Source organism: Hypanus sabinus, chromosome 9, assembly GCF_030144855.1.
Source record: "Hypanus sabinus isolate sHypSab1 chromosome 9, sHypSab1.hap1, whole genome shotgun sequence".
NCBI lineage: Eukaryota > Metazoa > Chordata > Chondrichthyes > Myliobatiformes > Dasyatidae > Hypanus > Hypanus sabinus.
The window spans coordinates 167,894,053-167,915,231 of NC_082714.1; the positions used below are offsets into that span (position 1 = coordinate 167,894,053).

At 46.9% G+C, this 21,179-nt stretch overlaps 1 protein-coding gene across 1 annotated transcript in view; it reads right to left on the minus strand.

The window, feature by feature from the left end:
• mmp24 (matrix metallopeptidase 24) overlaps positions 1-21,179 on the minus strand; it is a 130,327-nt gene that overhangs the window by 25,861 nt on the left and 83,287 nt on the right. The window contains exons 5-6 of the mRNA XM_059981107.1: positions 4,158-4,319; positions 3,352-3,566 (exon numbers count right to left, since the gene is read on the minus strand). Coding sequence (XP_059837090.1) covers positions 3,352-3,566; positions 4,158-4,319 — 377 coding nt within the window. The remainder of the gene's footprint in view (positions 1-3,351; positions 3,567-4,157; positions 4,320-21,179) is intronic.

The following is a 21,179-nucleotide window of genomic DNA, read 5'->3' on the forward strand; positions in this document are numbered from 1 at the left end:
GAAGGCATGAGGTTGCCTTAGCAGACAAGGTAAAGGAGATCCTAAGGTATATGTGTGAAATTGGTCCTCTGGAAGATAAGAATGGTAATCCATGTGTGGAGCCAAAAGAGATGCTGAGATCTTAAATGGATTTTTTGTATCTGTATTTACTCAGGAGATGAATGCAGAGCCTATAGAAGTGAGGCGACGTGGCATCAACTTCATGGTCTCCATACAGATTACAGAGGAGGGCCTGTTTGCTTTCCTGGAGATTTATCCATTCTCCCTTGGACCACATGACAGTCAAGTGCAGAAATTGCCAGGGCCCTACCAGAGATATTTAAATCATCCTTAGATACGGAGAAGTACCTGAGGAATGGAGGATAGCCAATGTTGTTCCACTGTTTAAGAAAGGTTCTAAACAAAAAAAAGCAGGAAATTATAGGCTGGTGAGCCTAACATCAGTAGTGGGAAAGTTATTGGAAGGTATTCTAAGGCTCGGGATATATGAGTATCTGGACAGACATGGATTGATTAAGGATAGTCAGCATGACTTCTTGTGTGGGGAGCCATTGTCTAACCAATCTTTGAGTTTTTCAAGGAAGTTATGAGGAAAGTGGATGGAGGTAAGGCAGTGGATGCTGCCTTTATGGTCTTTAGTAAGGCATTTGAGAAGGTCCCACGTGGGAGGTTGGTCAAGATGGTTCACCCTCTCGGCATTCAAGATGAGGGTGTGAACTGGATTGGACATTGACTTTGTGGGAAAAGCCAGAGAACGGTAGTAGGTTGTCTGACTGGAGGTCGGTGACAAGTGGAGTGTCACAAGAATTGGTGCTGGGTCCGTTTATAATCTCTATCAGTGATCTGGATGTTAACGTGGTTAACTGGATCAGCAAATTTGCAGATGACACCAAGATTGGGGGTGTAGGGGACAGTGAGGAGGGCTATCCATGGCTTGCAGAAGGATCTGGACCAGCTGGAAAAATAACAGAGGGAATTTAATGCAGCTAAGTGTGAGGTGTTGCATTTTGGGAGGACCAGTCAGGGTAGGATCATACACAGTGAACGGGAGGGCACTGAGGAGTGTGGTAGAATGAAGTGATCTGGGAATACAGGTCCTTAGTTCATTGAAAGTAGCAGCACAGTAGATAGGGTTGTAAAGAAAGTTTTTGGCACATTGGCTGTCAGAAAATCATAGTACTGAGATGGGATGTTACGTTGAAGTTGTTTTAGACATTGGTGAGACCTAAATTGGAGTGTCATGTGCAGTTTTGGTCACCAATCTCCAGGAAAGATGGAAAAAAGGTTGAAAGAGTGCAGAGAAAATTTACAAGGATGTTGCTGGGTCTGGAGGACCTGAATTATAAGGAAAGATTGAATAGGTTAGGACTTTATTCTTTGGAACATAGAAGATTGAGAGGGGATTTGATAGAGGTATAGAAATTGAGGGGTACAGATAGGATAAATGCAAGCAGGCTTTTGCTACTGAGGTTGGGAGGAACTACAACCAGGGGTCATCTGTTATATAAGAAAAGTTTAAGGGGAACATGAAAGTGTAAGTTGTGCATGTGAACTTGACTTAAACATTTAAGATAAGTTTGGATAGGTACATGGATGGTAGGGGTATGGAGGGCTATGGTCCCGGAGCAGGTCAATGGAAGTAGGCAGTTTAAATATTTCAGCATGGACTGGGATGTCTGAAGGGCCTGTTCCTGTGTTGTACTTTTCTATGACTCTAAACAGGGAGGCTGCAGAAGGACTTAGGCATATTAGGGGAATGGTCAAAGAAGTGGCAGATGGAATCCAGTGTCAGGAAGTGTATGTTCATGCACTTTGGTAGAAGTCTTAAAAGCATAGACTATCTTCTAGATGTAAAGAAAATTCAAAAATCTGAGGTACAGAAAGACTAGAGAGTTCTTGTGCAGGATTCCCTAAAGGTTAATTTGTAGGTTGAGTTGGTAGTAAGAAAGGCAAATGTGATGTTAGAATTCATTTTGAGAGGACTAGAGTATCAAATCAAGGGTGTAATAAGACTACATAAAGTGGTGAGGCCTCACCTGGAGTATTGTGAACAGTTTTTGGCCCCTTAATTAAGGAAGGATGTGCTGAAACTGTTCAAAGGAGGTTCTCGAGAATGACTCTGGGAATGAAAGACTGATTGTATGAGGGATGATTGATGGCTCTGTGCCTTTAGTCACTGGAATTTAGAAGAATGAGGGGAGGGCTCATTAAAACCTATCGAACGTTGAAAGGCCTGGATAGAAAGGATGTGGAGATGATGTTTCCTCTGGTGCAGGAGTCTCAGACCAAAGGGACGTCCATTCAGAACAGAGAGGAGGAATTTCTTTAGCAAGAGGGTGCTGAATCTGTGTATCAGCCACGATGAAATGACAGAGCAGACTCAATGGGCCAAATGGCCTAATTCTGCTGCAACATCTTGTGTTCTTACAGGAAAATAAAGAAATACAATAAAATTTATGAAAACTATACACGAACTGACAAACAATCCGACGCTCCAGAAAAAATAATTCAGGTTTGTCCAACCTCTCCTTATAGATCATACTCTCCAATCTAGACAACATCCTGGCGAACCTCTTCTGCACTCTCTCCAAAGCCTTCACACCCTTCCTGTAATGGGACAACCAGAACCACATACAATACTTTAAATGTGACCTCACCAAAGATTTTACAGCTGCAACATGAATTCCTAACTTTTATACCGTGTGCTGTGAAGACAAGTGGGGCACAGGCCTTCTTTGCCCCCCTATCTACTGGTGTTCAGTCGCTGTAAACCCCAGCCCAAGGTCTCTTCGTATATCAATGCTGCTTGTGGTCCTGCTGTTAACTGTGTACACTCCCTTTGTTGTATGACTTTCCAAAGCACAACACTTCACACTGGTCCAGATTGAAACTTCATCTGCCATTTCTTCACCCAAAGTCCCAAATGATCTTTTTCGACTGTATTCTTCACCGCTCACAACTCCACTGACTGCCATCACTGAGCCTTCCCTACCATTACACTTCACTCACCATGAACATTACCTAATGATGCCTTCGTTGTAGACGGCAAAACATCACAGCACAGTACAGGCCCTACAGCCCCTGCTGTGCCGACCTTTTAACCTACTCGAAGATCAATCTAACCCTTCCCTCCTACATAGACCTCCATTTTTCAGTCGTCAGTGTGGCTATTTAAATCATCCCTTACCAACATCTTTTCAGATTCAACATAACTTCCCAACTCCTGTATTCAATACTCTGATTTATGAAGGCCAAAGTGCCTTCTACGGTTGAACAATAAATACTACCCTCCTAGCGATGCCAAGCACCCAAATGAATATTAAAAAGGTGTTTAATTTCATTATTCCTCACCTTGAAAACAAACAGCTCTCCTCGAAACAAGGCCACTGTGTTGAAGTGTCCGTCACAGATGTTGGGTTTGGAGCCGGGGTGGGAGGGTCTCTCCCCAGAAGGTGGCCGAGGAGGCCGAGGTTGTCTCTCATGTTTTCTCTCTGAAGTGGAGTGGATCCTGCGAGCAGAGAGTGTTGGCAGAGGTCTGGTGGGTCCCAGGGTCTCTGTGGGTGGGCCTGCAGATCATCACAGGGTACAGTTACTCAGGTACAGCAGCAAGCTAGGGGCATTCCATTCAGGCTCAGGCCTTCCCAGTGTTCACTCAAACATTTTCCAAATGGGTCCCCTGCTGGCTACTCAGCTATCTATAGATCAGTATTTCCTGCCTGCTCCCCAGTAACCAATGTCTACCTCGCCCCATTGCTCTCACCCCTGCAAACTTCTCTTCTGCACCTTACCGGTGGAATAGTGGCCACAACTGTGACTGGAGAGTTCAGCTGTGATCTCACCAAATTGTACAACCCATCAGAGGGACCTCCTGGTTCGGGGAGCTTACGAAGCTATCCAGTAAATCCAGATCACAGAATGTCAGTATCCACAGGAAGATGGAAAAGGGGCAGTTGAAACTGTCCTGGTAGTGCTTGAGAATCCACCTGTAATAGATGGACCAGGTGGCCTCTCTGTCTTCAAGGTCAAAACATCAGACTGAGAGCTTTCTCCCTTCACTACCCTCCCTGCTGTCAGAGGGGAAATCAGAGACATCAATCAGCCCATCAGGGGCAGCAAGAGAGCAAAGATAAAAACCCAGCCTCCTTGGGGTTACAAACCGTAGATCTTTTGAATGCCCTGGAGATCATCTTGTGGTAGTTTGAAGTGGTCTGTGTCCATGTATTGGTAAAAGGGAGCCATGATGGCGCTGGGATCGTTGGAATGTTCGAGGCCCAGAGCATGGCCCAGCTCGTGAACCGCCACCAGGAACAGGTCATTGCCTGAGGACACAGGGACAACATTACACTCAGAATCAGAATTACACAACCCTCCTTCCACAACGCACCAGCCCCTCACACTCACACCAAACACCCACACATTCTCAGTCTAAACACCCTCACACACACTCACATTACCTCTCGGCTCTTAAACTCAAACACACAGTTGATGAAGGCCAACGCACTGTATGCCTTCTAAACCACACAGTCAACCTACGCTGCAGCTCAGAGCGTCCTATGGACTCGGACCCCAAGATCCCTCTGATCCGCCACACTGCCAAGAGTCTTAACATTAATACTGTATTCTGCCATTATATTTGACTTACCAAAATGAACCACTTCACACTTATCTGGGTTGAACTCCATCTGCTACCTCATCAGAGCAGTTTTTCATCCTATCGATGTCCCCTGTAACCTCTGACAGCCCTCCACACTATTCACAACACACCCAACCTTTGTGTCATTAGCAAACTTACTAACCCATCCCTCCACTTCCTCATCCAGGTCATTTATAAAATTCACTAAGAGTAAGGGTCCCAGAACAGATCCTTGAAGCACTCCACTGGTCACAGACCTCCATGCAGAATATGACCCATCTATAACCAGTCTTCTGTGGGCAAGCCAATACTGGATCCACAAAGCAAGGACCTCTTGGATCCCATGCCTCCTTACTTTCTCAATAAGCCTTGCATGGGGTACCTTGTCAAATGCCTTGCTGAAATCCATATGCTGTACACTACATCTACTGCTCTATTTTCATCAATGTGTTTAGTCACATCCCCAAAATAATGCACAAACTGCCTTTGACAAAGCCATGCAGATATAATGCCTTTCCAAATGTTCATAAATCCTACCTGTCAGGATCTTTTCTATCAACTTACCAACCACTAAAGTAAGACTCACTGGTCTATAATTTCCTGGGCTATCTCTACTCCCTTCCTTGAATAAGGGAACAACACCTGCAACCCCTCCAATCCTCCAGAACCTCCCCCGTCCCCATTGATGATGCAAAGATCATTGCCAGAGGCTCAGCAATCTCCTCCCTTGCCTCCCATGGTAGCCTGGGGTACATCTTGTCCAGTCCCAGAGACTTATCCAATTTGATGCTTTCCAAAAGTCTCCAGCACATCCTCTTTCTTAATGTCTACATACACAAGCTTTTCAATCTGCTGTAAGTCTTCCCGACAATCGCCAAGATCCTTTTCTATAGTGAATACTGAAGCAAAGTATTCATTAAGTATCTCTGCTATCTTCTCTGGTTCCATACACACTTTCACACTGTCACACTTGATTGGTCCTATTCTCTCATGTCTTATCCTCTTGCTCTTCACATACTTGTAGAATGCCTTGGGGGTTTTCCTTAATCCTGCTCATCAAGGCCCTCTCATGGCCCCTTCTGGCTCTCCTAATTTTATTCTTAAACTCCTTCCTGCTAACCTTATAATCTTCTAGATTTTTATCATTACCTAGTTTTTTGAATCTTTTGTAAGCTTTTCTTTTCTTCTTGACTAGATTTACAACAGCCTTTGTACACCACGGTTCCTGTACCCTACCATTCTTTCCCTGTCACTTTGGAACGTACCTATGCAGAGCTCCACACAACTACCCCCTGAACATTTGCCACATTTCTGCCGTACATTTCCCTGAGAACCAATTTATGCTTCCAAGTTCCTGCCTGATAGCTTCATATTTCCCCTTACTCTAATTAATGCTTTCCTAGCTTGTCTGTTCCTATCCCTCTCCAGTGGTATGGTAAAGGACATAGAATTGTGATCACTATCTCCAAAATGCTCTCCCACTGAGAGAGCTGACACTTGACTGCGTCCATTATTAAAAACCTCCAGCACTCAGGACATGCCCTTTTCTCACTGTTATCATCAGGTAGGAGGTACAGAAGCTTGAAGGTACACATTCAGTGATTCAGGAACAGCTCCTTCTCCTCTGCCATCCGATTCCTGAATGGACTTTGAAGCTTTGGACACTACCTCACTTTTTTAATATACAGTATTTCTGTTTTTTTGCACATATTTAAATAATTTATTTGATCTATGTAATTGATTTACTTGTTTATTTATTATTATGTTTTATTTTATTATTATTATTTTCTTTTCTCTCTCTGCTGGATAGGTGCCTAGAAGAGGAACCATATTACTTCTATCCTGGCCTCTCTCCATTGGCTACCAGTATGATTTAGAATTGATTTTCAGATTCTCCTGTTTGTTTATAAAGCCCTAAATGTGCTGCCCCCCATTATATCACAGACCTTCTTACCCCTTTATCTTCTTCCAGGTCCCTCAGGTCGGCTGACTTCGGGCTCCTGTCTGTCCCGCAATCTAAACTTAAGCTCAGGGGTGACCGCACCTTTGCTGTTGTAGTTTCTAGACTGTGGAACAGCATACCCCTCCCTCTCAGATCTGTCCCCTCCATTGACTCTTTTAAATCCAGGCTCAAAACTTAACTTCATTCACTAGCGTTTAAATTTTCCTGATATGATTGATTTTTGGCTTGTGCCTCGGCTCATGTGTTGTTTATTTTCTGCCTATAAGCTGACTGCCTTGATGTTTATACCTATGTATTTGTGATTTTAGCTACCTATTATGGTTTGTACAGCACTTTAGTCAACATGGGCTGTTTTTAAATGTGCTTTATAAGTAAATTTGACTTGACTTGATTGAACTGCTGCTGCTAAGTTAACAAATTTCACGTCCCATGCCAGTGATAATAAACCTGATTCTGATTCTGATTCCTTGTTTCTATACCAGATCAAGTACAGCCTCTCCTCTAGGAGGCTTATCTACATATTGTGTCAGGAAACCTTCCTGAACACACCTAACAAACTCCACCCCATCTAAAGCCCTCACTAATCAGTATTTGGGAAATTAACATCTCCCACCACGACAACCCTGTTATTATTACACCTTTCCAGAATCTGACTCCCTATTTGCTCCTTGATGTCCCTGTCACCATTCTGTGGTCTATAAAAAACAGCCAGTAGAGTCATTGACCCCATCCTGTTTCTAACTTCCACCCACAGAGACTCCGTAGACAATCCCTCCATGACTTCCTTCTTTTCTGCAGCTGTGATGCTATCTCTGATCAGCAGTGCCACGTCCCCACCTCTTTTGCCTCCCTCCCTGTCCTTTCTGAAACATCTAAAACCTGGAACTCTTAAGTAACCATTCCTGACCCTGAGCCATCCAAGTCTCTGTAATGGCCACAACATCACAGCTCCAAGTACTGATCCACACTCTAAACTCACCCACTTTGTTCATAATACTCCTTGCATTACAATAGACACATCTCAAACCATTGGTCTGAGCGCATCCTTTCTCTATCACCTGCCTATCCTCCCTCACACACTGTCTCCAAGCTTTCTCTGTTTGTGAGCCAACCACCCCTTCCTCCATCTCTTCAGTTTGGTTCCCACCCCCAAGCAATTCTAGTTTAAACTCTCCCCAGTAGCCTTAGCAAACCTCCCTGCCAGGATATTGGTCCCTCTCGGATTCAAGTGCCTGTCCTTTTTGTACAGGTCACACCCGCCTCAAAAGAGGTCCCAATGATCCAGAAATCTGAATCCGGATCTGGATCCCCCTGCTCCAATCCCTCAGCCATGCATTTATCCTCCACCTCATTCTACTCCTATATTCACTGTTGCATGGCACAGGCAGTAACCCCGAGAGTACTACCTTTGAGGTCCTGCTTCTCAACCTCCTTCCTAACTCCCTGTATTCTGTTTTCAGGACCTTCTCCCTTCTCCTATCTATGTCGTTGTTAACAATATGTACGACAAACTCTGGCTGTTCACCTCCCACTGCAGGATATCATGGGCACAATCAGAAACATCCCGGACCCTGGCACCTGGGAGGCAAACTACCATTCATGTTTCTTTCTGGTGCCCACAGAATCACCTGTGTGACCCCCTAACTATAGGGTCCCTTAATACTGTTACGTTCTTCCTTTCCCTACCCTTTTGAGCCAAAGGGCCAGAGCAGCTACTGTCACTTCCCCCAGGTAGGCTGTCCCCCCCAACAGTACTCGAACAGGAGTACTTATCGTTAAGGGGGGCAGCCACAGGGTTACTCTCTAGTATCCGCCTCTTGCCCTTCCCTCTCCTGACTGTTACTCACTTATCTCTCTCTCGAAGCCCCTGCCTATAGTTCCTCTCTATCACCTCCTCACTTTCCCTGACCAGACAAAGGTCATTGAGCTGCATCCCTAATGCCGTCCCTAAGGAGCTGCAGCTTGACACACCTGGCACAGATGTGGCCATCCAGGAAGCTGGGAGATTAACCTTTAGGGTATCCTGCACAAGGACTCCCAAATTTCTTTGAATCTCTGCATTTTGAATTCTCTCTCTCTATCTAAATAATAATTTGCCTGTTTATTTCATCCACCAAAGTGCAATCCCATAGTCCAAATCATTGACATACATCATAAAAAGCAGCGGTCCCAACACTGACTCCGGTGGAACTCCACCGGTAACCAGCAACCAGCCAAAATAGAATCCCTTTATTCCCACTCTCTGTTTTCTGCCGACCAGCCAATGCTCCACTTGTGCTAGTAACTCTCCTGTAATTCTATGGGCTCTTATCTTGTTAAGCAGCCTCATGTGTGGCACCTTGTCAAAGGCCTTCTGAAAATCTAAGTACACCACGTCTACTGCATCTCCTTTGTCTACCCTGCTTGTAATTTCCTCAAAAAATTGCCGTAGGTTAGTCAAGCAGGATCTTCCTTTCAGGAAACCATGCTGGCTTTGGCCTATCTTGTCATGTGCCTCCAGGTACTCCGTAATCTCATCCCTAAGGATGAGGGTAGTGCAGTGGATATGATCTACATGGATTTTAGTAAGGCATTTGACAAGGTTCCACATGGTAGGCTCATTCAGAAAGTCAGAAGGAATGGGATCCAGGGAAGTTTGGCCAGGTGGATTCAGAATTGGCTTGCCTGCAGAAGGCAGAGGGTCATGGTGGAGGGAGTATATTCAGATTGGAGGGTTATGGCTAGTGGTGTCCCACAAGGATCTGTTCTGGAACCTCTGCTTTTTGTGATTTTTATTAACGACCTGGACGTGGGGGTAGAAGGGTGGGTTGGCAAGTTTGCAGACAACACAAAGGTTGGTGGTGGTGTAGATAGTGCAGAGGATTGTCAAAGATTGCAGAGAGACATTGATAGGATGCAGAAGTGGGCTGAGAAGTGGCAGATGGAGTTCAATCCGGAGAAGTGTGAGGTGGTACACTTTGGAAGGACAAACTCCAAGACAGAGTACAAAGTAAATGGCAGGATACTTGGTAGTGTGGAGGAGCAGAGGGATCTGGGGGTACATGTCCACAGATCCCTGAAAGTTGCCTCACAGGTAGATAGGGTAGTTAAGAAAGCTTATGGGGTGTTAGCTTTCATAAGTCGAGGGATAGCGTTTAAGAGACGCGATGTAATGATGCAGCTCTATAAAACTCTAGTTAGGCCACACTTGGAGTACTGTGTCCAGTTCTGGTCGGCTCACTATAGGAAGGATGTGGAAGAATTGGAAAGGGTACAGAGGAGATTTACCAGGATGCTCCCTGGTTTAGAGAGTATGGATTATGATCAGAGATTAAGGGAGCTAGGGCTTTACTCTTTGGAGAGAAGGAGGATGAGAGGAGACATGATAGAGGTGTACAAGATATTAAGAGGAATAGACAGAGTGGACAGCCAGCGCCTCTTCCCCAGGGCACCACTGCTCAGTACAAGAGGACATGGCTTTAAGGGGAGGGAAGTTCAAGGGGGGATATTAGAGGAAGGTTTTTCACTCAGGGAGTGGTTGGTGCGTGGAATGCACTGCCTGAGTCAGTGGTGGAGGCAGACACACTAGTGAAGTTTAAGAGACTACTAGACAGGTATATGGAGGAATTTAAGGTGAGGGGTTATATGTGAGGCAGGGTTTGAGGGTCAGTACAACATTGTGGGCCAAAGGGCCTGTAATGTGCTGTACTATTCTATTCTATTCTCTTTATTCTCTAACAATCAATTGCAACAACTTACTAACCACTGATGTCAGGCTAACAGGTCTATAGTTTCCTTGCTGCTGCCTCCCACCCTTCTTAAAGAGCAGAGTGACATTTGCAAATTTCCAGTCATCCGGTACAATGCCATAATCTATCGATTCTTGAAAGATCATCGTTAATGCCTCTGCAATCTCTCCAGCCACTTCCTTCAGAACCCGAGGGTGCATTCCATCAGGTCCAGGAGATTTATCCACCCTCAGACCATTAAACTTCCCGAGCACCTTCTCAGTTGTAATTTTCACTGCACATACTTCACTTCCCTGACACTCTTGAATGTCCGGTATACTGCAGATGTTTTCCACTGTGAAATGCAAAATACACATTCAGTTCCTCTGCCATCTCTGCATTTCTCATTACAATACCTCCAGTGTCATTTTGTACTGGTCCTATATCTACTCTTGACTCTCTTTTACCCTTTATATACTTAAAAAAGCCTTTTGTACCAAACACACACACACTCACACAAAGCATACATTCACGTACACACCCAATAAACTCTATTCTTTCCCCACTCCAACACACATATGCCCTTCTCCCCAGCCAATACACAAATATATACCCTCAGCCTGACATAAATCCCTCCCTCCTCAGCTGACACACTTACCCCACCCGCTCCCTGACACGCACCCTTTCCAGTGGCTCCCCTCCCACTGTAACTGCACTTCCCTGGGAACACTACCCTCCTCCCCTGACCTGTTGACAGCCCACCCAAGGCCAGCAGCCCTTGAAGGTGCCCACACTGCAAGCTGGCAGAGGTGTTCACTCATCCCATTTACCACATTAGGCCTGTACCCTGGTCACTACTGAGCTGATTTCTAACAGAAGGTGTAACTGGACAACCCACAGAGAAGAGGAACAGAGGAACACTCTTGTCAGACCTCACCTGTGAGCCTGTCACATGAAGGATGAGGCTCAGCTGCACTGTCTCTCATCACCAGATGCTCCAAGCAAGGACAAGCATGAGATGATCATCCCCATTGTGAACCTACTTACAGCTAACTTTGCACCCACCCCGAATGATTCCACTCTGCTGGTCAACACCGAATGGGGCATCTCTCATCATGTTCCCCACTGTCATAACACGACTCCATCGACCCAAACACACACTGGGTCAAACGGAGAGAAAGCAAGGCTCAGTCTCAGGCACCACGCTGGAGAAAGTGCAGAAAGCACTTACAAAGATGTTGCCTGGACTGCAGGCTTGAGTATTAAGGAGAACCTGGACAAGTTTGAACTGTTTTTGCTAGAGTGAAGGAGGCTCAGGGGGCTGATGGAGGTTAATTATAGAGGGACAGAGATAAGGTAGATAGCAACGGTCTTTTTTTAAAATCAGGGTAGGTGAGTTTATTACTGGAGAACATAGGGTGATAGAGAGAGAGAGGAAGATTTAAAGGGGTGTGCATGAACCTGGTGGAATAGAATGAGGTTCTAGCAGAAGCGGTGGATGTGAGTTTAACATTTATGAGAAATTAGGATACATTTTGACACACATACTCCACTCCCTCTCTCACACACACACACATGGATGGGGGGGGGGGCAGTGTGGAAGGCTATGGTCCGGGTGCAGGTTAATGGTATGGCATGGACTAGATGGGCCAAAGGGCCTGTTTATATGTTCTATGATTCTACGACTAAGTACGAGGCTCCAGATTTAAGGGCTGACTCGACTCTCCAGAGCCAACAGCCTTCTCATCATCAATACACCAATTATTTGAGGCTGATAAGATACTGAACTGGAGTCAGTGGGAGTGAAGCACCCACACATTGAAAATGATCCACTGAGTCTGGACACAAATTATCTGGGTTTGGACCATCATTTCCTTCCATTCCAGGCACATTAGTAATGGCTCCACTCTGACTAGCTGTCTTCAGTGAACACAGGCCCATCCCATGTGTGTTCTGTGTTTCCCTTACTGTGACCAGACAGTTTCTCACAGCACACATCACATACAAAGTGTCTCACAGAGGAGAGACAAGAGGGGAAAGAGAGCGAGAGAGAGAGAGAGAGAATGAAATGAACCACAGACCAGAAGTATAGTATAACAGAAACACATGATCAACTCTGTTGAGATGTCAAGTGAGAACTGAAGATTCTCCCCAGGTAGGAAGTGAAACAGAACAGGGAACAGACAGGCTGTCCGCTGGAGGAGTGTAGGGGACAGACAGACTGGGAACACACTGATGCTCCCTGCTGGACGAGTGTAGGGGACAGACAGACTGGGAACACACTGATGCCTCCTGCTGGAGGAGTGTAGGGGACAGACAGACTGGGAACACACTGATGCCTCCTGCTGGAGGAGTGTAGGGGACAGACAGACTGGGAACACACTGATGCTCCCTGCTGGAGAAGTGTAGGGGACAGACAGACTGGGAACACACTGATGCTCCCTGCTGGAGAAGTGTAGGGGACAGACAGACTGGGAACACACTGATGCTCCCTGCTGGAGAATGTGTAGGGGACAGACAGACTGGGAACACACTGATGCTCCCTGCTGGAGAATGTGTAGGGGACAGACAGACTGGGAACACACTGATGCTCCCTGCTGGAGAATGTGTAGGGGACAGACAGACTGGGAACACACTGTTGCTCCCTGCTGGAGAAGTGTAGGGGACAGACAGACTGGGAACACACTGATGCTCCCTGCTGGAGGAGTGTAGGGGACAGACAGACTGGGAACACACTGATGCTCCCTGCTGGAGAAGTGTAGGGGACAGACAGACTGGGAACACACTGATGCTTCCTGCTGGAGGAGTGTAGGGGACAGACAGAGGGGAACACACTGGTGCTCCCTGCTGGACGAGTGTAGGGGACAGACAGACTGGGAACACACTGATGCTCCCTGCTGGAGGAGTGTAGGGGACAGACAGACTGGGAACACACTGATGCTCCCTACTGGAGAAGTGTAGGGAACAGACAGACTGGGAACACACTGATGCCTCCTGCTGGAGGAGTGTAGGGGACAGACAGACTGGGAACACACTGATGCCTCCTGCTGGAGGAGTGTAGGGGACAGACAGACTGGGAACACACTGGTGCTCCCTGCTGGAGGAGTGTAGGGGACAGACAGACTGGGAACACACTGATGCTCCCTGCTGGACGAGTGTAGGGGACAGACAGACTGGGAACACACTGATGCTCCCTGCTGGAGGAGTGTAGGGGACAGACAGACTGGGAACACACTGATGCTCCCTGCTGGACGAGTGTAGGGGACAGACAGACTGGGAACACACTGGTGCTCCCTGCTGGAGGAGTGTAGGGGACAGACAGACTGGGAACACACTGATGCTCCCTGCTGGACGAGTGTAGGGGACAGACAGACTGGGAACACACTGATGCTCCCTGCTGGAGGAGTGTAGGGAACAGACAGACTGGGAACACACTGGTGCTCCCTGCTGGAGGAGTGTAGGGGACAGACAGACTGGGAACACACTGATGCTCCCTGCTGGAGGAGTGTAGGGGACAGACAGACTGGGAACACGCTGATGCCTCCTGCTGGACGAGTGTAGGGGACATACAGACTGGGAACACACTGATGCTCCCTGCTGGACGAGTGTAGGGGACACACAGACTGGGAACACACTGATGCTCCCTGCTGGAGAAGTGTAGGGGACAGACAGACTGGGAACACACTGATGCTCCCTGCTGGACGAGTGTAGGGGACAGACAGACTGGGAACACACTGATGCTCCCTGCTGGAGGAGTGTAGGGGACAGACAGACTGGGAACACACTGATGCTCCCTGCTGGAGGAGTGTAGGGGACAGACAGACTGGGAACACACTGATGCTCCCTGCTGGACGAGTGTAGGGGACAGACAGAGGGGAACACACTGATGCTCCCTGCTGGAGGAGTGTAGGGAACAGACAGACTGGGAACACACTGATGCTCCCTGCTGGAGGAGTGTAGGGGACAGACAGACTGGGAACACACTGATGCTCCCTGCTGGACGAGTGTAGGGGACAGACAGAGGGGAACACACTGGTGCTCCCTGCTGGAGGAGTGTAGGGATCAGACAGACTGGGAACACACTGATGCTCCCTGCTGGAGGAGTGTAGGGGACAGACAGACTGGGAACACACTGATGCTCCCTGCTGGAGAAGTGTAGGGAACAGACAGACTGGGAACACACTGATGCTCCCTGCTGGAGGAGTGTAGGGAACAGACAGACTGGGAACACACTGATGCTCCCTGCTGGAGGAGTGTAGGGGACAGACAGACTGGGAACACACTGATGCTCCCTTCTGGAGGATGTGTAAAGGACAGACAGACTGGGAACACACTGATGCTCCCTGCTGGAGAAGTGTAGGGGACAGACAGACTGGGAACACACTGATGCTCCCTGCTGGAGGAGTGTAGGGGACAGACAGACTGGGAACACACTGATGCTCCCTGCTGGACGAGTGTAGGGGACAGACAGACTGGGAACACACTGATGCCTCCTGCTGGAGGAGTGTAGGGGACAGACAGACTGGGAACACACTGATGCTCCCTGCTGGAGGAGTGTAGGGAACAGACAGACTGGGAACACACTGATGCTCCCTGCTGGAGGAGTGTAGGGAACAGACAGACTGGGAACACACTGATGCTCCCTGCTGGAGGAGTGTAGGGGACAGACAGACTGGGAACACACTGATGCCTCCTGCTGGAGGAGTGTAGGGGACAGACAGACTGGGAACACACTGATGCCTCCTGCTGGACGAGTGTAGGGGACAGACAGACTGGGAACACACTGGTGCTCCCTGCTGGAGGAGTGTAGGGGACAGACAGACTGGGAACACACTGATGCTCCCTGCTGGAGGAGTGTAGGGAACAGACAGACTGGGAACACACTGATGCTCCCTGCTGGAGGAGTGTAGGGAACAGACAGACTGGGAACACACTGATGCTCCCTGCTGGAGGAGTGTAGGGGACAGACAGACTGGGAACACTCTGATGCTCCCTGCTGGAGGAGTGTAGGGAACAGACAGACTGGGAACACACTGATGCTCCCTGCTGGAGGAGTGTAGGGGACAGACAGACTGGGAACACTCTGATGCTCCCTGCTGGAGGAGTGTAGGGAACAGACAGACTGGGAACACACTGATGCTCCCTGCTGGAGGAGTGTAGGGGACAGACAGACTGGGAACACACTGATGCTCCCTGCTGGACGAGTGTAGGGGACAGACAGGCGCTCTGCTGGAGGATGTGTAGAGTGTGGGGCAAGGGAGAAGGGAGGTAGAGTTGGTCACAGGCAGCATTGAGAGGCCAGAGTACAGGAGTCACAAAGCCAAGTACAGGAGCTTCAGATGGACATTGGCAGAAAGGTTTTGTATTAGCAGGTCAAATTGTCTGAGAAATTGCTGAATTTGTGACACATGTATGTGGGCCAGGGTGTGCAATCCCTGTTGAGACACACTGGTGTTCCTTACTTTATCATGGGCAGAATGATTTGCTTAGAAATCTTAGAAAACACCAACAGAACACGTTAGAAAATGACTGCGTGGGCTCAGCCCAAGATGATGGTTTGGGAATTCACTTTACACTAGGGCTTTTGCAGGGATTCTCCAAGTGGAATTGTCAGAAAGATTTAATTGGGTAAAGATTCTAAGGAATATGGAACAAAGGCAGCCACATGGAATTAAACGGACTGGCCAAGATATAACATGCAGTTTTTATTCTGACTGCCCCTCTTCAGAACAATCTCTCCACACACCCCCACCTCAGGCAAAGTGGCAGTGATAGGAGACTTGATAATTAGGGAGACAGAAGGGAGATTCTGTGGCCATGAAGATGATGCTAGGATGGTGTGTCGCCTCCTAGGTGCTGGGGTCTGGCATGACTCAGAATGGCTGCAGAAGATTCTCCGAGCAGCCAGAGGTCATGGTGCACATTGGCAGAGAAGAGGAGGGGTCCTGCACAGTGAGGATAGGGAATCGGGGAAGAGGCTGAAGAACAGGATCTCCAAGGTAGTAATCTCTGGATTACTCCCAGTACCACAAGATAGTTTGGGAAGGAATAGGATGAGTGGCAGAAGAAGTGGTACAGGCGACAGGATTTCAGATTCATACACCATTTGAACCTCTTCAGGGACAGGGGTGACCTGTACAAGAGAGACAGGTAGCACCTTAACTGGAGAGGAACGTATCCTGGCTGGGAGGTTCAGTAGAGCTTCTGAAGAAGTTTGGCAGGGGCTGGGAACCAGAGTACTAGGCCATAAAGTGGCAGCATTGAGAGGAAGGCAGAAATCATGACCAGTAAGAACAGACAGCAGCCAGGTTAACAGATAACATGGGACATAATTGTTGCAGTGTGTGCCAGTAATACCAGGAGAATTATGAATAAGAGTGATGAACTTAGTGCATTGATCAGTACTTAGAACTATGATGTTGTGGCAAAAACAGAAACTTGATTGAGAGACAATGGAAACATGTTTTTAATGTTCCAGGTTTTTGAAGTTTTAGAAAAGACAGAGAAGGAAGTAAAGATGGTGGTGGTGTGGGGTGGGGAAGTTATGTTATTAATCAGGGACAATATCACAACTCCACTCTGAGGGGACTTAATGGAGGAACATCCATTGAGTCGATATAGATAAAACTTACAAATAAGAATGCAATTACTCTTATAGGATTATATGATAGATCTCCAATAGTCACTGGGATAGGTGTGATATTGTCCCTGAAAGGGAGGAACAGATATGCAGGCATATAAGAGGAAAAATGTAAAAAGATTGTTGTCATGGGGACTTCAACTTCCTTAATATAGACTTGGACCACTTTGGTGTGGGAAATTTAGATGAGGCCGAATTTGTTAGGTGCATCCAGGAGTTTTCTTAAATCAATATGTAGGTAGTCCAACAAGAAGAGGGTCTGTACTGGACCTGGTGTTGGGTGATGAGCCTCTCAAAGGCTGAGCAGTTAGGGAACTCTAACCACAATTCCTTGTTTTAAGATGGCTATAGATAAGTATGGACCTTGAGGGAGAGTCTTAAACTGGAGCAGGACAAATGACAACAGCATGAGGCATGAACTAGGGAGAGTTAACTGGGAACAGCTGTTTTTGGGCAAGCCCATTTCTGACCTGTGGTTTGTTCATTATGTGCCGTGTCATATGACGTGGCTGATCATGGTCTTTCCATGACCACGACTGTTCTTGGCAAATTTTTGTCTTCTTCTAGGCAGTGACTTTAAAAGACGGGTGACCCTGGCCATTATTAATACTCTTCAGAGTTTCACAAACAAGGGAAAATCTACAGATGCTGGAAATTCAACCAACACACACAAAATGCCGGAAGGACTCAGCAGGCCAGGCAGGAGTGGGGACGGATGAAGTACAGAGCTGATAAGAGATAGAGGGCTGGAGAAGGGGAGATCTGATAAAGAGGGTAGAAGACCATGGAAGAAAGGGAAAGAGGAGGACCACCAGAGGGAGGTAATGGGCAGGTAAGGAGATGAGGAGAGGGGGGGAAACAGGAATGGGGAAAGGTGAAGAAAAGTGGTGGAGGCAATTACTGGATTTCAAGAAATTTCTGATAAAACTCCCTCTGGTGCTCCTCCCTTTCCCTTTCTTGCATGGTCTTCTACCCTTTCCTATCAGCTTCTCCCTTCTCCAGCTCTATCTTTGCCCCTCCCCTGCTCCTGATTTCACCTATTGGCAAGCACCTTACACTTCTTCCTCCCATCCACCCGCCTTCTTATTCTGACTTTTCATCTTTTTTTCCAGTCCTAATGAAGGGTCTCGGCCTGATATGTCAACTGTTTGCTCTTTTCCATATATACCGGCCTACTGAGTTCCTCCAGCATTTTGTATGTGTTACTCTTCGGAGATTGTCTGCCTGGTATCAGTGGTCACATAACTAGGATGTGATCTGCACCGGCTGCTCATACGACCGTCCACCACCTGCTCCCATGGCTTCACATGACCCTGATCAGGGTGGGGGAGGGTCTAAGCAGATACTACACCTTGTCCAAGGGTGACCTGCAGGCCAGTGGAGGGAAGGAGCACCTTACACCTCCTTTGGTAGAGACACATCTCCAGCCTACTGTACTTCTGAAATGTGGAGGGCGTTTAAAGACCAACTGCACAGAACACAAGACAGATATGTTCCAGTGGGAAGGACAAGGATGGCAAGGGAAGGCTCCACACGGTAAGATTATTCAGAAAGTCAGAAGAATGGGTCCAGGGAAGTTTGGCAAAGTGGATTCAGAATAGGCTTGCCTGCAGATGACAGAGGGCTGTGGTGGAGGGAGTACATTCAGATTGGAGGGTTGTGACTAGTGGTGTCCCACAAGGATCGGTTCTGGGACCTCTACTTTTTGTGATTTTTATAAACAACCTGGATGTGGGGGTAGAAGGGTGGGTTGGCAAGTTTGCAGACGACACAAAGGTTGATGGTGTTGTAGATAGTGTAGAGGATTGTCGAAGATTGCAGACAGACATTGATAGGATGCAGAAGTGGGCTGAGAAGTGGCAGATGGAGTTCAACCTGGAGAAGTGTGAGGTGGTACACTTTGGAAGGACAAACTCCAAGGCAGAGTACAAAGTAAATGGCAGGATACTTGGGAGTGTGGAGGAGCAGAGGGATCTGGAGGTACATGTCCTCAGATCCCTGAAAGTTGCTTCAAGAGTAGATAGGGTAGTTAAGAAAGCTTATGGGGTGTTCGCTTTCATAAATCAAGGGATAGAGTTTAAGAGTCGCGATGTAATGATGCAGCTCTATAAAACTCTAGTTAGGCCACACTTGGAGTACTGTGTCCAGTTCTGGTCGCCTCAGTATAGGAAGGATGTGGAAGCATTGGAAAGGGTACAGAGGAGATTTACCAGGATGCTGCCTGGTTTCGAGAGTATGGATTATGATCAGAGATTAAGGGAGCTAGGGCTTTACTCTCTGGAAAAAAGGAGGATGAGAGGAGTCATGATAGAGGTATACAAGATATTAAGAGGAATAGATAGAGTGGATAGCCAGCGCCTCTTCCCCAGGGCACCACTGCTCAGTACAAAAGGACATGGCTTTAAGGTAAGGGGAGGGAAGTTCAAGGGGGATATTAGAGGACGGTTTTTCACTCAGAGAGTGGTTGGTGCGTGGAATGCACTGCCTGAGTCAGTGGTGGAGGCAGATACACTAGTGAAGTTTCAGAGACTACTAGACAGGTATATGGAGAAATTTAAGGTGCAGGGTTATATGGGAGGCAGGGTTTAAGGGACGGCACAGTATTGTGGGCTGAAGGGCCTGTACTGTGCTGTATTGTTCTATGATATCATCTATGAATCTTGGATGTCAACAGAGATGGTGAATTTAGTCAAAAAGATAAAGAAAACATACGAGGGGTGATTAGTAAGTTCATGGCCTAAGGTAGGAGTCAATTTTAGAAAACCTAGCACATTTATTTTTCAACAAAGTCCCCATCTACATTTACACACTTAGTCCAGCAGTCGTGGAGCATACGGATGGATCTTGGACCTCCAGAAAGTGTCCACAGCAGGGGTGATTGATAAGTTCGTGGCCTAAGATAGAAGGAGATGAGTTATACAGCTCTCATTACATTCACATGCAGTTCAACTCTTTGAGTGATTATGCAGAAAGTTTGAACTTAATAACTCATCGGGGTGATTGATAAGTTCATGGTCTAAGGTAGAAGGGGATGAGTTATTAACTTTGAGGATGTTTCCTGTAATTGGAGTCTACGACCAGAGGACACAGCCTCAGAATACAGGGGCGTCCTATTAGAATGGAGATGAGGAGGAATTTCTTTAGCCAGAGAGGGGTGAAGGGATATGGGGAAAAGGCAGGAGACTGGTGCTGAGAGGAGAAATGGATTAGTCACGGAGCCTAATTCTGCTCCTATATCTTATGGTCTAAGAGAATGCCTCAGCAAGTGGGACGAAGGGGAATCCTAAAGCTTGCATACATACATCAAGAGCAGAAGATAACTATGGAGAGGGCAGAACCGTTCAAGGATAAAGGAGAGAACATGTACTTGGAGGCGGGGGATGTGTGTGAGGTCCTAAGTAAGTATTTTACATCAATATTTACCAAGAAGGACTTGAATTATAGGTATGTAACATACCAATATGCTAGGTCATTTCAAGACAAAGGAGACACTGCTCAGTCTATTAAAGAACATTAAGGAAGACAAGTCCCCAGGGCCTGATAGGATATTTCTCAGGTGATTGAGGAAAGCAAAAAAGGAGATTACACAGGCCATGACCAATATCTTCATGTCCTCTCTAGCCATAAGTGAGGTTGAAGTACTTACAAGCAGCTAATATTGTTCATTAGTCAAGAAGGGAAATAGGGATAATTCTGGAAATTATAGACCCATGAGTCTCATGTCACCACCAATCTTCATATCATCTGCAAGATTGCTAACACACCCATCCAGGTAATTTAGATATATCACAAATGACAGAGGACCCAGTACAGATCCCTACGGAACACCACTAATCACAGATATTCAGTCAGAATTAGTCCCTTTGACCACGGTTCTGTCTTCTATAGGCAAGTTAATTCTGAATCCAAATGGCTTCCACGCATCTTAAACTTCTGAATGAGTCTCCACGAGGGACGTTGACAAACACTTCACTAAAATCCATGTAGACAACATCCACAGCTTTACCTTCATCAATCATACTTATCACCTCGTTAAAAAACTCAATCCATAAGACAATCAGACATAGAAGGAGAATTAGGCCATTCAGCCTATTGAGTCTGTCCTGCCATTCCATCATGGCTGATCCCAGAGGATCCAACTCAACCCCATACACCTGCCTTCTTAACATATCCTTTGATGCCCTGACCGATCGGGAAATGATCAATTTCTGCCTTAAATATATGCACGGACTTGGC